This window comes from Azolla caroliniana, unplaced genomic scaffold, assembly GCF_043228905.1.
Source record: "Azolla caroliniana isolate FFs.n. ecotype wild unplaced genomic scaffold, voAzoCaro1.0.p SCAF_7, whole genome shotgun sequence".
Classification (NCBI taxonomy): Eukaryota; Viridiplantae; Streptophyta; class Polypodiopsida; order Salviniales; family Salviniaceae; genus Azolla; species Azolla caroliniana.
Window position 1 is genome coordinate 22,424,079 of NW_028230442.1, and position 17,590 is coordinate 22,441,668.

General features: G+C 35.2%; 1 protein-coding gene and 1 long non-coding RNA gene across 4 annotated transcripts; one reads left to right on the forward strand and one right to left on the reverse strand.

Moving 5' to 3' along the window:
- Positions 1-11,627: 11,627 nt before the first annotated feature.
- LOC147862363 (uncharacterized) lies at positions 11,628-16,470 on the forward strand. Of its 3 annotated transcripts, none has more exons than XM_087322316.1 (5): positions 11,628-11,776; positions 12,550-12,611; positions 13,306-13,376; positions 15,645-15,681; positions 15,983-16,470. In XM_087322316.1, the coding sequence occupies exons 2-5, from the start codon at positions 12,558-12,560 to the stop codon at positions 16,280-16,282; spliced, it is 462 nt and encodes a 153-aa protein (XP_087178442.1). In that variant the 5' UTR covers positions 11,628-11,776; positions 12,550-12,557; the 3' UTR covers positions 16,283-16,470. The 3 variants fall into 3 exon arrangements, with proteins under 3 accessions (XP_087178442.1, XP_087178444.1, XP_087178443.1); XM_087322318.1 differs by having other exon boundaries at positions 11,702-11,781; positions 12,552-12,611; XM_087322317.1 differs by lacking the exon at positions 11,628-11,776 and adding an exon at positions 11,848-11,901.
- Positions 14,215-14,882, reverse strand: LOC147862364 (uncharacterized). The gene is made up of 2 exons (XR_015530019.1): positions 14,677-14,882; positions 14,215-14,539 (listed from the first exon to the last, which is right to left on the reverse strand). It is a non-coding gene; the product is annotated as an uncharacterized LOC147862364 (long non-coding RNA).
- Positions 16,471-17,590: the final 1,120 nt, after the last annotated feature.

Genomic DNA, 17,590 nt, shown 5'->3' on the forward strand with positions numbered 1-17,590 from the left:
CTAGGTGGGTTGGAGATATCAAGGGTCACATATACCTTGTTTATCCTATGTCAAAGATGTTAATCTCTTCTACCCTAATCACAAATTCCATTAGAAAATCCTAGTAGATGATGATGATGACAATTATGAAGATCAAGAAAATCTCCAAAAATAACAGAACCCTCAAAATTTATAGTGGCTTAGAAGTTTGTACTTTTGACAACTTAGTCTTTGATATATGTATTTTATCACGTATGGCACATAATTCGATGTATTTGGTAATGTTTTACTTCATGGCTACCCAAAAAGTGATTTTGGCATTTTCAATTCAAGGAGTTCAATGTCTTTTGGTATCCTTACCAAAAGTTTGCTTCTTACTTGGGTTTTCTTCTTTAGAACCACCTCAACATGTGTGTGTAAGGATGTAGTATTGTCTACCCTTTTGTTACCAAGACGAGCAAGACAAGTGTGTATTGCCGTCAAATATTAACCCATAAACTAACTACTAAAATAAAGTCCAAATGCAGTCTACAATTTAAACAAATACATAAAACAACCATTTTTACATCAACCACAAAGGGACTTTACCATGTTTCCATGCCGATGCATGCTTCAATCCATATGATTTTCTTAACAAACCCATAGAGAGGTCAACTCTTTTCCTCAAATATCTAGATGAATCTCTTATAATAACCTATATACTCCATTTAGATTGAAGTTGTTTCTCAATAGTGGGATGGGACATTTCAAGGACTAGCTTGACCTTTGCTTCATTAGTTGAGTTAACATCTTTAGATACTACATGTTGACATTGTGTTGCACCCAAAAGTGCCATTTAAGGGTTTTGAATGGGAACATGTACTCTCTGCATTCTCTCAAATATGGTGCAAAGTAGATCCATGTGCTCCTCCCATGACGAATTACAACTAAGATCATCAATGTAGAACTCTACTCCATTCTAGCATTTGGAGACAAAGATATGGTTGAGACCTCATTGGTAAATTCTTAAGATATTGGTTGCACAAAAGGCCTTTTCTTATAAGAAAATGCATCAAACTTTGTAGTAAATGTAGCATTATATTAGTTGTAACTTGAACAACAATGTATTTTAGTTATGCAACTACAATTGAAAGACAATATTATTGTAAGGCATAGAGTAAAGTGCAGGGGATACCAATCCAAGCATTCCTTTGTGCTAAATAAGGTAATGGCCAAGCATTTCCAACAATACTAGCAAGAACATGTGAACAATAATGAGAAGGACCAAGTCTAGGGTCTACCTTCAAACACAGAGAATTTGTGAGGACCAACTATGCTCTCATTTTGATGTCCTTGCCCTACACATTTTTGTAGTGAGAAATTGACAACAACCAAATGAAATTTGGTAGGCACAATCATGAGGATTGAGATAATGATTTTTCAAGAAAGGAAAGTATGAGAACAATCAAGGAGCATTTAAAATTTATTCTCATTCAAAAACATATCATTGAAGAGTTGGCCTCATGACGACAACGATTAAACCGCAAGTAATTGGTACCAGCTCAAAGAAATTCCTTCGAACTTCGGGGATACATTGACTTATAGACAAATTTATCTTTTGAGCTTTGATGACTTTCTGAGACATGGGAAATAGGGCCTCGTGAACTTTGCCGTGATGTGGAGGCATGAGAAAGTATTGTATTCATAGGAAGAATTTCTCCAAAATATATGAGGTGTGTTGAGAAGCAAGCTCAACAAAGGTATGTGATGCTTATTGAGAAATAAGCTACTAGTGGACATAAAGGTGAAATAGCTATTTAGCAATGCACGGCTATTTAGCTATTGACAGCTAATTAGTTGCATATATAAGTCACTTATAACTTAGTTAAAAAGTAAGTAGAAAAGTGAGTAAGAGTGAGAGTAGAGAAGAAAAGAAAAACTGACGAGAGCGAGTTGAGCTCTATCTGTAATGAAATAGAAGAAGTTTTTTGGTTTGCTACACGGAGGTAAGTCTCCTTCCCCTTCCTTTCTGTCTTGAGCACACTAAACGATCTAGCACAACACGATCCGATGTACACAAAGAAGAGCCGGAGCGCCTTCGTAACAAGATGACACTAAGTAAAAACCATCCAATGAAGTGTTATGTACCTGCATTATACTTCACGCCTCACACTCAACAACTTTAGCACCAAGGTTGCAAATTTGTGTGATAGAAAAAGAAAACAAGATAGGAAAATCTAAAAGGTCAACCCTTGTGGCCACCCTCGTGTGAAAATGCCCATGACAATGTAAAAGACTATAAAGGTCATCTTTGTGTCGTTTTAGTTCTTCCTCATTCTTAATTCTAATGCTTTTGCATTCCTGATTAATGGAGAGCCAAAAAACCCCACGACCTCTCTAATATATTTAAGAATATGAACCTTCCTCCTAAAACAATTACATCAAAGAAGTTTAATATGCAATTATACAATATTATTTCACTTTTACGATTGATGTTTTATGATGGAGTTTGAAGTTTCAATCATGTCAAAAATCTTCCTCCTATTTGAGTCAATCTGAAATCAATTAATTAACATTATTACATAGATGAATTCAACCCCCAAACGAGGTGTTGAACCTTGTTTAAATTATGAATAAAGGCTACAAATTTTGGGGTTAGTGGAATAAACGTCATGTCATTCTCTTCGCAAATAAGTAGATAATTTGGTATAATTGCATATGCAATTAGAAGTTTGATGAAGAAGAAGGATGAGGTATGAATGCATGCTCAACAAAAACATCAAAACACAAGAAAAATAACTATTAAAGTATCGAAAGGAAAATACTTTGAATTAGAGGAATGTTTGTATGCTTGGATTGATGCATCTCTCGATTGTCAATTGCATTGCCTTCATCTTTTATTATGGAGAAGACTCAACAATTGGCGGCACAAATGAATATTTCTTATGATGATTTGAAGGTGGCTTGGTTTATTGAATTTCATTATTACCAATGTTTGAATATTGTGAGTTTGCATTGCCTTCATCTGTTATTATTGAGAAGACTCGACAATTGGCAGCACAAATGAATATTTCTTATGATGATTTGAAGGTGGTTTGGTTTATTGAATTTCGTCATTACCAATGTTTGAATATTGTGAGTTTGAATGGTGAAGGAGGGGCAATTGATCAAAATGACCTTGAATTGTTGGCTTCTTTGGAAATGCTCTATGTTACAGTACATGAGTATGTTCTTGGTTGTGTTTACAATATGGATGAAACAAGTTTGTTTTTTTTATTAATTCCAAGATACACAATGCTTTTGCCTAATGAAACTCCTGCAACAATTTGAGGTAAGAAAAAATTGCTACATAGAGTTACCTAAGTTGTTTGGTGTAATACGACTAGAACTAAAATATTCCCCATTACAATGACGATGAAGGCTAAGTGGAAGTTGGAAGTGCCAAACATAATTGCATTACTTATGAAAATGTTGACTACCATCATTTACACATTGAAGAGGTAACATAAGTTTATGTATTTTCTACTTTGAAATACTTTTTGGCGAGAAGAATATGAAATGGTTCAATATGAAAAGTATGAGGATTTTAATGGACAAAAGCTTTGTATGAATTGAGATATTGGAAGAGCATGATTGTAAGTAACAATATTATATGAATTTATATAGCATTGCAGATGATGCTCTAAATCACATGTCAAAAATCAACTCTATCTTTGCAAGACAATTGAGAGCATGATCCATCATGCATAATTACATGGAAACCGGTGATGAAACAGGGCACAAACATTTGAAAGGAGATATGATAATGTTTCTTTTGTACAAGAAGAGATATTTCTAAAAATATTTCTCAAATTCTAATGATGGAAGTATTTTACCATCTAATATTGTATTTCAACTACATAAGATATAGTGTACATTTTGACAAACTCACCCTAGGTGTTGAATCCTTTACAATTGTCATGAAACTCCACCTACATGCCATTGTCAAGAATCAAGATATTCAAGAGAATTGTGGCATCCTATGTCCATCGGATATTCCCATGTGCAAGAGGGAGAGTATTTTCATGCATTTATGGTTGGTTTACCAAATGCTCATGAGCAAATGATGTCATTTTGGGTACCATGACGAGATTTATGCCTATCATCAAAGTCCCAAGTCCCAAGTCACCACAATTGTGCTTCGAAAATATTTACCTCTTGCATGTTTGTCTATTCAACTTAGTAAGTGATCACAATCCAAAGTTTAATGACCATCCTTATCGTCATTATTTAAACAGGTGGACTTTGATTGCTCACTCTTAGTACATTTGAATTCTAATTATCTTACATCAAATGGCCAAACATAAACAACAATAAGGTACTCAATGCTTCAAGCACCATTTGCAAGGATATTTTCCCATCTTAGAGTTTGTCTATGATAACATGAAATGCCATGTTTAGCCAATCTAGGCTCTACATTATTTTATTCAAGACGATTTTTCTTGGCTCCAAGATTCATGTTTGAGCTTCAAATGGCTGAATTAACACTTATACGCTGCCACTCATAATAATAAACACCATGGGAAGTCTTATGGGCAAAATGAGTATGATATGATCATGATCAAACTTGTAAGTTGTCACAAAAAAGGATTATCATTTTTCACCAAATGAGAACTCATCATAGTGTGTGTGGATAAAGAATTTAGGAAATAATGAGATTTATGTGATGGAAACTCCAAGTTGGAGAACATAAGTGAGATAGAATTTTGTTTCTTGCCAAAACCACTTCCACATTAGGACAAGAACATAAAGAAAATGGTAATTATCTATGTCATTGGTCCTACTTTGCTATGTATGTATGTATGTTTATATTGTGGTTGCTTATGCATTTATGTGTTTAGTTTGCAAGTAGGTGAACTTGACTAGTGGACACATGGGCTAGTAATAAGGAATTTAGCTAGTACTAAGCAAGTTCACAACATATATAATCTCATGGTTCACTTTTCACATCGTATCAACCCTCACTCTCCTTTGTTTTAGAGTTATTACAAGCACTAACATAATGCGTTTTGTTTGTGGTCAATTGTTCCAATCTTTGCTAGATAGATTGCATTACACATAATTAGTTGGTTTGTTGAGATTCTAAGGTTCAAATATATGGACAATTTTTGGTAAAGTTGTGCTTTGCAACATTCAAGTTCTTGGTTGAAGTCTTGACTAATGTGTATGATGGTGTGTTGTTTAAAAAAATGTGCTTGTATTTTGGTTTGAATTCATATATACTAGGAATTTGCTTTGGAAAAATGGTTTTACAGCATTGATATACTCATTTTCCTCATAATACAAAGAGTCCAAATGATGGCTTTGTCGTCACATGTATGTTCCATATGGTTGTACAGTGAAATGGACCTTATACTAACCTCGAGGTTTATCAAGTGCGCCATCAAATATTTACTTATAGAAGTGATAATGCTTATTACAAGAGACGGAGAGAAGAAAATAATAATAATTGAACTTGAGATGACGAAAAATATAAAATCATGATATAATTGTGTGTGTGTGTGTGTGTGTGTGTGTGTGTGTGTGTGTGTGTGAGAGAGAGAGAGAGAGAGAGAGAGAGAGAGAGAGAGAGAGAGAAATTTCATCCCAAAGCAAATCTCATTATGACACACTTTTCTAGCAACAACAAAGCGTTTCATGGTGTAAGACATGTATACATCAATTTTAGGTGCTCCATACACATTTGAGGGTCCCTTTATTACTAGCATGCATCTTCACTTCATATCGGCACCTCGTTAGTACCAAGGTTGAATGCAAGAGGAACATGTTACTTGTTAGATATGTGAAGTTTTGTAGGAGATAATACATCAATTACACATTTATAGGAGACCATGTACAATCTATATGATGAGGATTGAATTTGGGTTATCTCAATTTTATGACTTTAGGCGTAGAGATGATGATGATGATGATATATTAACATCCTCAAGGGGCCCAACTTGACTTCTACCCATTCTTTGCATTCTTGAAAAGGCATACATAATGGCAATGAATGTCTCTTTTGTTAAGAATAAATTGTGGTAAAAACATAGGGATCTATGACAAAATATATATTTGATGCTTCCGAAAATATGCATAAGCAAATGACGGTTTATCATACTCGTGCTCACCAAAAAATCTCTCAGAATGTCGGAAAGAAGCCAATCACGGTAGCATTGGGGACACATTATCATCAAGCACCATTTTTCATAAGCTCCCACCATATATTCTCGTGGATGTATTAACAATTGTGTCTTTTTCGAACTTTATCAAAAGTCCTACCTTCGACACTTTAATAAAATCAAGCAACAGCTTAAAAAGGATGCACTCATGGCATGTATGTGTGTGTTTATAATTGACCCATGTACCAAATGCGTGAAGGTGTGTAAGTTGCATGTAAAAGAGGAGTGAGAGAGGAAGATTTCATAGAGCCAAACATACGTGGAACACGTTCCAGCGTTGCACTAAATGAAACTTTACTATTATCCTCCTATGCACATACACACATACATATATGCATGTATTTACATTGTTTGTATGCATGTGTGTGTTCAACATACAAACATGCACACACATGTGTTTTTAATAATCCAATCCTTTATTTATGGAAACACGAATGAGGTAAAAACCCGCAAAGAATATTTGCAAAAATGTCAAATTAGAATATTTAAGGCATAAACTTGGCCACCAAAGTCATGAGAAATATAACAAACATAAAATGACCATGAAGGATTACATAAATAGTCAACATTGATAAGACGTTCATTGTGCAAAGTTTGGTTTATTATGACCAGGCCAAAATGTTTATAGAACCAATGCAAAACTTTCCACCCCAATTTCCTTCGTCATGTCCACAAAATGATGATTATTATAAAATGTACATAACTATGGCTAGAGTCATGATCCCGTACACACCTTTTGGTTTATAAGAGTATGTAGAGGCTAAATACTAAGACTTGTGTTTCATCCAACAATGGAGGCATGAGGGAGGCTATAGTCTAAAATAAGTTGCCACCTCATGTCATATTTCATACCAAGTTTATGTTTTCATTTAACACTTGAGAAATATAGCATATATTTTGGCTCTTTGTGGTTAATCCATCATAGTCTTTATGCAATTATAAGACAAAGTTAGGACATCAATTTGGCTAAGAAGTCATAGAATTACCTTGAGTAGAAACACCATAGTTCCATCTAATGTGGAGGCCCATTGACTCAAGAAAGGGAGAGGATGACCATTGTCGGATGAAAGCTAATCATTGTCTTACGGCTCCATCCGTTCGCTCATGAGGAATGGCTTCCATATATTGCATTTGTGCACGACATACAAGCTTCAATAAGGGAAGGTCTTCTTTATCGTGTTTAGTGTTCCACAATTTTTCTAGGAAGATATCCAAAAGACTTTTGGGACAAGCAATAGTAAGAGTGATTAGATCCAAGTATAAGTGGTACAAGCAATGGTAAGACTTTTGGGACAAGCAATGGTAAGTGTGCAGGCATGCATGCATAGACGCTAATTTCTAATATTGCACCCAAACTAAACTTTTAGCAAAAACACTTCTCGATCAAAGATTTCCATGATTAAACATTACGTTTTCAAACACGTGCTTCTTCATAACAATTTGGTGTATTTTGTGATTGGCATGGCCACTCTGATTAAGAATGGGCCAATGGTTTGGTTAGCCAATGCTAGGAAGCTAAGAAGGTTTGAATCCACACACTTCCACACATTCAATTTATGATCAAACTTTAATATCATTTGTTGTTCCTCTTCCTCACATATTCTTGATATTTGTGACACTTTCTTGGTCGCCAATGAAGCAAATGGGAACTACCAACATTTATGGATTTGCAACTTGGATAAAAATAAAAGTTCGGTTTGGGGGTAGTCCATGCACTTATTGGTCTCAATACTAACTCTCTCGCCTTTTCTTGTGTGTGTGTGTGTGTGTGTGTGTGTGTTTTGGTTCATTAAATTTTGCGGGTTGTCACAAACATTTACCATAAGATAGACACTGCTAGAATGATTTAATGATGCATCTTTATATGAAATAGGGGTGATCGTCAACGAAAATGGTGCGTAAGAATGAATTATTATCTTTGAGGTAGTGCTTGATATATCATAAAAAGAAGTACACATGTGGTGCACGTGTGCGATGAAATGAGTTTGAGGATCGGGATGTTATATACCTTTTTGAAGTCTAGGCCTCTCAAAGTACAAGGATACATAGTTGAAGATAGATTTTTTCTCGTAGTATCTTTATCAAATTGCTTAAGGTTGTTTTTGGATCATGTGGTTTCTCTTTGTCTATTGTTGAGGAACAAAAAATTCTACATGTCTTATCTCACACTCTCTATGACATTGCATTTCTATCTCATTGATATTGCCATATTCTTGTAGCATCCTTATTTATGGTCTTTCATGTATTATCCTTGTGGAGCGAACAATCTCAACTTCTCAAAATCCTAGTGGTATGCTTATGGTCTTAGCTTTTTAACATACCTTTTGTAATGGGAAATTATCGAATTATCCTTCATGTTAAGGGTAACCTCAATTCTACCCACGATAATATCGAAAAGATCAAAGTTTATTGTGTTGAACAAATGGCAATGTGCACAATAATCTTCGAATTGTTTCTCGACTTCGCCTTTAATTCACATGCTTTCTCTCTCTCTAACGCTTCCCCTTCTCTTTTTCCTACTTGCATCTCCCTCTCCCTCAAATCACATCCTCTATCTCTTTGTCAAATCACCATCCTTCAGTCTCTCTCTCTCTCAAGGCACAGGTCTTTCTGCCTCACCGTCAATTCACATGCTTCATTCCCTTCTCCTCTCTCTCACTTTTTAAAATCATATATTATGTGATTTTAGAGAGAGAGTTTGTGATCTTAAAGAGAAGAAGTTGTGCATTTAACAATTCTAATGAGCCCACTATGACCCACAAAACCAATACAATATGTCTTATAAATTGTTTGCCCATTCAAGTAACAAAGTCCAAACTAGAATAAAAAGGGATAAAGCCAAATTGATAATGCAAAGCAATGGAGATATTTTGTGTCTCCCTCTTGTTCAATTTTCATTTCTTGTAAATGAGTTCTATGGGCACCTTTTATTCATAGGAGTTGCCTTGTGTCTGCTATAATCTTACAATGGCTCAAACATTTAACATTGCCATTAAAATCCTAACTATCATAGGGGTAATGAAGATTTTTTATGTTGTCGAATTATTTTAATATTTACAATAATTTTATGTACATATATATAGAGAGAGATCAAATATTGCTAATCATGCCATTGTTGAAGACGATTATGTCTAATTGTTTGGAAGCAATGAGGTTATTAGCCCAATACATTGATATGGCATGCAATTAAAGGGGAACGATCCACAAACTTTGATTTTAAGTAGAGTACAATCCTAACCCACAAAACAGAGATGGACAGAATTAATAGTAGAGGTAGTTTTGATCATTATCTCAAATATTTCTTTAAGAGTATAGTAAGAAGTTACATCGCAGGGACAAATAATTGTTCACCAATCATTTGCCAAACATGTTCTGCATATAGGGCAAGCCCCTGGTTTTTCTATTTACATGTTTACTTATGGAGTTTTAACTGTCCCTCTTATGTTGATGTGGGCTTTGAAGACCCCCACTTTGTTTTTCTATGAGGTTAACATTGATTGCTTTATATCTTTTTATATAAATTCTTGAATGGATCTCGTTGCAAATTCAATGCAATTCTTATCATCTTGCCATTCTCGAGTCCCGACCCTCTTTGTAAACTCAATGATATATAATATATATATTTGTTATCCTTCACAAAAATATTTGGCAATCACACACATGAAGGATATACGATCTCTATCTCTTAGTATATATATGGTCTCCATTTCACATTCATTTGTAGGTTTTGAGAATGGTAGGACACATTGTGACTTTTAGAGCGCAAACTGTAATTGCTTTCAATTCCAAATTAGGTTTTTCGAATGTTTATCTTAAGTCGATCTCTCTCCAAATTCTCGTGACTCCACAAATATATGTGCATCCATCTCTATCTATAAAAATGTCCTAATACACGACTCCCAAGTACAATGCACTTTGTATTATTATTATTATTATTATTATTTACTCTTAGACTAACTATACGAGGGTAATTCTTGAAACGAGTCAACATCCTACCTACAACAAAAAAATTAGGTCTGTTTTGAAAAGTGGTTATTTAACCCATGTCCTGCGGCTAAATGGAGTCTTGTCAATGGAAAACTCGTAAAGAACAAACCATACTTTTTTCTGGATTGCCATTTTTAACTATAGCTTAAGATAATCTCTCAACAAGCTCAAATATTCGAAGTAAACACTCCATATCCCATCCAATCTCATGCATTCTAATCAATGTTATCTTCCCCATATTTTATAGGCTCACTTTAACTCAAATTCAAAGCTTTCGGAACGGATGGGAATGGAACTATATAGTAGGTAGACATTTGGTAACTTGTTTGAAAAAATGTATATCATATCGGGATTAGTTCAGGGTGATGAAGAAGTGTTTCATATGCTTGTCTATGCCTTCCTACAAGTGGCCAAAGCATATTTCTTTGATTGTAGCAACACATTGGCACACAAGATCCCAAGTAACTCCCAAAGAAAATAGGCATTCCTCGACAACTAAAGAATTCTTCCATACCTCTGCCTTGCCATTTCCACTAAACCATTTTCATGTACCCAACCAGGGGTGCAATATCATACACACCATATCTTTCACTTAATAAAGTTTTGTAGAGGCCAACTTGGAGCTAACAACACAACAACAAAAACGATGATGTGTTCCACCCAACAATAAATGGAGGTATGCGAGCATGGTCCAGAATTAGAGGTTGATCGAGTTTCTTTGTCCGAAACTACACATGATATAATAAACTGATTCTATATGTACACGAGATGCAAAGATAAGCTCTCTCTCTATCTCTCTCTCTCTCTCTCTCTCTCTCTCTTATATATATATATTATATGTATAGAGCTCGAATTCGGTTTACCGGTTTTAAGAGCCGATGGGATTCTCCGATCGCCTTATCAAAAATATTGTATCTCTCTCTCTCACACACACACACACACACACACACACACCATCCGTTCTCTCTTACCCACCCACACACACACATGCACACTCTCTCTCACATACACACACACTCTCTCTCTAATACACACACGCTCTCTCTCACATACACACACCACTCTCTCTCTAATACACACACTCTCTCTCTCACAGACACACATTCTTTCTCTCTCTCTCTCACACACACACAGACACAGACACACACACTCTCTCTCTCACACACACATTCTCCCTCTCTCTCTCTCTCTCACACACATATCAACAACTCTCTCTTTCACACACACACACACACACACACACACACACATTCTCTCTCTCTAGTGTCTGTGCAGCTTTTTCAAGGAGCTCGCTTTCCAACATAAAAAAACACCTTCCTCTTTTCTTTCTCCTTCGTTCGTTCATTCATTCCTTCTGCTTCTTCTTCGTTCGTTCGTTCGTTCGTTCCTTCTTCTTCTTCTTCTTCTTCTTCTTACTTCCTTCTTTCTTTATACACCATTCTTTCTTTATACATACATACATCGTTCTTGCCTTTTGCCTTTTGCCCTTTCCCTTCCATCCATCCTCTTCTCTCTTTTTTTTTCCCTTTTGTTTGTTTCTGATCACCACAACCACCACCATCTCTCTCTCTCTCTCTCTCTCCCTCCTCTGCTGTGTCTTCTCAGCCTCCGCCTCCTCCTCCGTAGCAGCGGTAAGCTTTTCTCACCCCCCCCCCCCCCCCCCCCGCCCCTTTTTCATCTCGTTGCTTTTCAATCTCTCTCTCTCTCTCTCTCACTTCGACTCCTCTGTACAAGCTTCTTCTGTACTGATACACAGGTTTGTTTTGCTGGGGGATCCCCTGGGGGGAAGGGTTGATGACTCGTTTTCGTAGAGAAGCTTTGTTTCAATGCCTTTTTGGTTTTGTTTTTGAGTTCGCAGCAACTTTAGCTTTGCCTGTGCTAGGATGCTTGTAAATTTGAGTTCTTTTTCATTTTGTAGGTTGTAAGCACAGGACTTGGCAGAAAAAGTTTTGTTTTTCGTTGTATTTTGAGCCCAATCTTGGCTGAAATATAGAATTTCTAAGCTAAAATCTCATGCTCTAGGTATTCTATCCCATATCAGTCGCAGTTTTTTCAGGAGTTCTGGTTTCTTTTCCCATTTTAGCACATTGCAAGCTATGTTCTGACAGAATAACCTTTTTTAGTGCTGTGTGAGTCCAATTTAACCCTTAAATCACATTATTTTTGTGAGTTGATACATAATATCTAGTCATCCAAACTATGTATATGGAAAGATTGTGGATAATATGCAGCAGTCGCAGCAATCTGTAGCTTGGGAGATGCAACGTTCTTTAACTCAAAATTTGATTATTTGACCTTAACTTAGGACCTTCTTTTTAAACCTGAAAAGAGTCATTTTAACCCAAACCTTTTTACTGTAAATTGAATTCGCATGACTTACCTGTTCCGGTCGTTTTCTCCGCAGACTTAAAGATGGCCACAGAAGTTCATGATATTGCTAATGGCAACTTGAAGGAGACTACAGAGGTGATTACTGCTCTAGATTTAGCTGCTAATTCTAGCCAGAATGATTTCTGAGCCCTAAAATATTTCAATTTTAAAATTTAGCAGTTCCCTTTTAAATCCTAAAGTTTCCTGACAAATTTCGTGAAACTTTCTTCTCAACCTTACATAATTTCAAGTACAATTTTTTCATTGCTTTTTACTCTACTCCACCTGAGATTTGGAGGCAAAGATAGCAGAGTTTCTTTAACAATATTTAAGCCAAATTGTGTACAACATATTTTTCTAGCATGGTTTCGAAGAATATTTTTAGCGTACTTTCGTTCTGAACACGGAAATTGTAAGTCAAATTCGGTGCCAAGATTTCGAAGCCGAAAGCGGACTTTCTGAGAAAATTCTAGCAGTATTTCTGAACATTTAAAGGGAATTTTAGCAGAATCTCGTGCAATATAATTTTTTTAGCAGATTTAATGACATTTTAAAGGAAGATTTAGTTGAATTTTGGACATTTAAAGGGAATTTGATCAGCTCTATAGTATATCATGGCAAAATTAACTGAACTTGTAGCATTTCAAGGCATAAACTTAGCATAGTTTCTATCATCTCTAAATAAAATAGTGTGATTCTACGAAAAATTTAGCAGGATTTTGACGTAATTCTCTAGCAGGATTTTCATCTTTAAAAAAAATCTATAAACTTTCTGAGACATGCTTCACAGGTTAATAACGATGATGGAGAGATTAAGGGGAAGGTTGAGGTTACGAAGTCAGTGGATGTGATCGAGTCTGGGTGAGACACTTAACTGCTTTCTCTAATTCTCAAACTTCTCATAAATTAAATCAATCCCAAACCATTTTCTAACCTCAGCTAATCTAGACTTTTAATTCGTCATTTGCCTTTCGTTTTTCTTCCGTATTTTCAAAATTTCTTCATTATGCCGGCCACTTTGGTCTTTTCTATATCTCGGATGAAGTTTCTGCCGATTTCTGCTAGCATCTTCTTGTATCTCATGTTTCCTGTTTAATTCTGCTAAATTTACTTCTATTCGTGATCTTCGTCCCTTCTATTTTGTGAATCTACAAGATTTCCGCTACAATGGTCCTCCATTTCTGCAAGATCTCGTTTGTTTTCTTTAGTATATGCCGTTCTGTATGCTGAATTTGCCTTCACTGGATGATGGTTTTATCTACTTGCATTCCGCAAATTCCTTGTGGTTTCTGCTAATTGTTCTCTAACTTCATTACTGATGGCTTATGGCCTTCGGATTCCTTTAATTCATTTGCGCTATTTTTCTGATTTCATTCCTGATCTCCAACGTTCTTTGATGCCCGTTACTCGTTGCTTCTAATTTGGTTCTAGATTTCTTGTCTGCGTCGAATTTCATTCCTTATTTTCATTAGTTGCTTTATTTGTCTAATTGCAATGCCTAATTTCTCATGTTCTTTGAATTATTTCGTTAATCTCGTTTAATTTCAGCCCTTAATATTGTATATATCTTTGAGTTGTTGCTTTAATTTCGTTTAACTTCCTATGTTCTGTAAACTACCTCCTAATTTCGTCTAATTTATGCATTATTTCCCATGATCTTTCAATGACGTAATTAATCTCGTCTAATTTGAGTTCTTAATTTCCCATGCTTTTGAACTTGCATGCCTTCCATGTAATTTTCTTAATTTTAATGTCTTGGAACGTATTTCCCTTAAATCCGTCTAAATATTGTTAATATGGAGTTTATTCTTCTGTCTCCCTCAATGATCATGATTGTTCTATTTTCTTTCAGCCAATTTCAGTAATGGAACTGTTAAATCTTTCCTAATTATCTGACTAGCGTTTCGTTTGTGCTTGATTAACGTTGATTGGTCCTAATGATAATTAATTACATGCTATTGATGCTTAGTTTCCTCCTAATTACAGCTAATGTTGTGCTAGTTAGTGGTAATTATTCATTAATGCTGTAATCTATGCAACTCCTGCGAAAGTGCTTATTACGTCTCATGCTAATCATACTTACATCAGATTTAAATTGCACCATCTCTTCTAAAGAAGTCTGAGAAGAGTATCTGACGCTAATATTGTGTTAATCATGGACTTATGGTCTAATAAGTCTTAAACTATAGGTGATTAGCGCTACTTTGCTGTTAATTAGGACTTGCAGCAGGGGTGAGTATCATTAATATCGTTGTCGTTAAGGTTAACTGTATGCTATTAAAATAATAACTGTGTACCGGACTATCCTCATTAGCATTAATGTTTTGCTGTATCCTGTTAATCTTTCCTCATTTCGTGGTCCAATTCTCTCATGAGATGTTGTCAGTCTCGACTTGCTGAAAGGAATTAACAGATCCTTGAGCAATTAAGGTTTACTCTATAGCCTGATAAGGAATGAGCAGGTCGTTCTGTGCGTAATTAATGTTAATCCATTAATTAACAAACCCTTCCATGGTGATTAGCGTTAAAAGTCCGTTAGGTGTCATTAATCTGCTATTAATGTAATTAGTGCGACTCACTAATCCATTAGCGTTAATCTTTTTCTAATTAGCATTAATCTGGTCCACTTTTTTCTGCGTCTGATCTCGGATTATCTCTGGAAGCTCGATTTCCAAGAACAGATTTTTTTTTTGGATTTTATCAAACGGTCTCGAAAAATCTTGAAAGAAGATAAACTTCTCTTATCTAACATATTAATAATACTATTATTTTTCATGTACTTCCTTTTTTATGAGTAATATTACGAAAACAGGTTTTTTAATTTAATGCTTAAAATAATATCATAAAATTTCGTAAAAGTTTTTATTTCCCCCCTTTTTTTTACTATCATAGAAATTATGATTTAAATAGGGTACCGATTTCTTTTTGGCATTACTGATTAATTCCATCGTTTTCAAGTCTAAAAACAAATAATAATAAAATTTAGAAACAATGACTTTTAAGCGTAAATTTTCTGTTCATTTTTATGTAAATGATAACAGAAAAAGAAATAAAGGAGGAATAAAATATTAAAAGCGAAGAAGAAAAAGGAAAGAAATGAAGAATTTTATTTTATTTTTTCCCTTGCAGAGACGCTAATGGAAAACTTGACGGCGTCGCGGAGAAGGTAATTTCTATTCTGCCACGTGTGCTTAAACGATTCTATATGCACGTGTCAAAAAAAACTTCCTTATGAATAATAAATAAACGTAACCACTACATAGTGTTTGTTATTTAGGTTAAAACATTAAGAGTATATGTACATATATTCTCACACATCAATGTATAGGCACATGCCTTAACTCTCGTTTTTGTGTGTACTTTTTTCTTCATCGAGAGATGCATATGCCTTAGTTCTAAATCTGTGTAGTACATAAATTTGTATAGAGACTTAGACATGTCCTTGCTGCCTTGGCTACTACATACAGGAGGAGCTGTTGCCGAAGAAAGGCAGTGCACCTAAACATGATTTCCCTGAAGGAGAGGGTCCCCAGGAGGGGGAGGAAGAGAATAGTGAGGAGGAAGAAGCAGAAGCGCGAGGGCTAGTTGAAGCTGATGAAGAGGAAGAAGAAGAGGAAGATGATGAAGATGATGGCGATGATGACGAAAAGGAAGTGGAAGGAGGAGAAGAAGATTACGCTGAAGATGAGGGTGATGAGGATGAGAATGAGGAGGATGAGGATGATGAAGAAGCGGCACCCGAGCCACCTTCAAAACGAAGGAAATGAAATATTATGTATTTGATTCACACTTAGAGAGAAGACACAGAAATGACAGACACACAGAGAGAGAGAGAGAGAGAGAGATACTAGAGAGAGACATGGAAAGCTTCCATGTCTTTTTTAAGTCTTTATAACTACTTGTTTAGTAGTAATGTAATGCATTTTGCTAAATTATCGTGGCGCTCTTTTGTCTATTGCTTGTTTATATTATTATGTACTCCACTATTACGTCCTTTTTTACTTAATTCTTCATGTTGAAAGTCCAATCATTATTACTCCTTTTCATCCCTGTGTCTGGACTCTGCACTGTATAGTTCTTCTTTTAGCTTTGTTGGATATGTATTGGAATATACCTCCTAAATTTTCAGATGCTCCTTGCTAGGCTTTCAATGAAGGGGCATAGAGTTTATTTCTGAAGTGATGGGTATTTCTGATGAATACGCATCATGTCAGAGGTTGGTGTTTTAGAAATTTCGAAGTCTATGTGTATTTTCGATGAATGCCCATCACATCAACGTCAGTAGTTTTGCATTTTTCAAAAAAGTATGCCTTGCTTATGTCTTAAATCATATGAAATTTGCTTATTAGTAAAACTCTGTAAGCAACTCGAGTGAATTAGGATCTCATTATCGAATTTAGCTTTTAATCATAATCAATAGCTGCAGTCATAATGTTAAAAAATGAAACCTAGTAGTGTATTAAGTGTGTCACGATCTCAATTTTTTTTGGCATGCCTAGGAAATTCAGATTGAACCAGGAGTATAATAAGCTTGTTGTGCTAAGAGTTTTTGGCATGCCTAGGGATTGAGATGGAATTTAATGAATGTCGTAAAGTTAATATTTACAACTTTTCTCAAATGATCGTGAAAGGTTTCATTATGCCTTCAATATGAAATTTGAAGGTTTAGTCATTGAATTTGAGATTGAACTATAACCAAAAATAATATGACTTAAAGCCCGATGTGTTTGTGGAAATTCTGCTTGTCCATAACTCAAATCGTTTGTCAATTCATTTCCTTGCCAATAACTATTATATGGCAGTTATATACTTATATTTCAATTTTCTTTAAGCTTTTCATATCCCATGAAGCAAGTTTTTGCCTTTGTTAAGCAACAAGTGATTAATTGACACACACCTATGAATAAATTGTGACATTGAATGAAGAACAAATTTGGCATGAAGATCTATTATCGGTGGGTGAAGTGCTAATAAATAAAGTATGATGCCACAAACAAATTGATCAATTAAGCAACATGTCACTGAAAATGAATCAATGAGTTGAACAAGAACAATGTCATATTGGCTAATTAAAG

Excerpts from the sequence above, each read along its gene's own strand:
- LOC147862363 (XM_087322316.1), top strand. The coding sequence starts at position 12,558 with ATGGCCACAGAAGTTCATGATATTGCTAATGGCAACTTGAAGGAGACT. Across the intron at positions 12,612-13,305 it reads ACTTGAAGGAGACTACAGAG|GTTAATAACGATGATGGAGA; the intron begins GTGATTACTGCT and ends CATGCTTCACAG. Across the intron at positions 15,682-15,982 it reads TTGACGGCGTCGCGGAGAAG|GAGGAGCTGTTGCCGAAGAA; the intron begins GTAATTTCTATT and ends TACTACATACAG.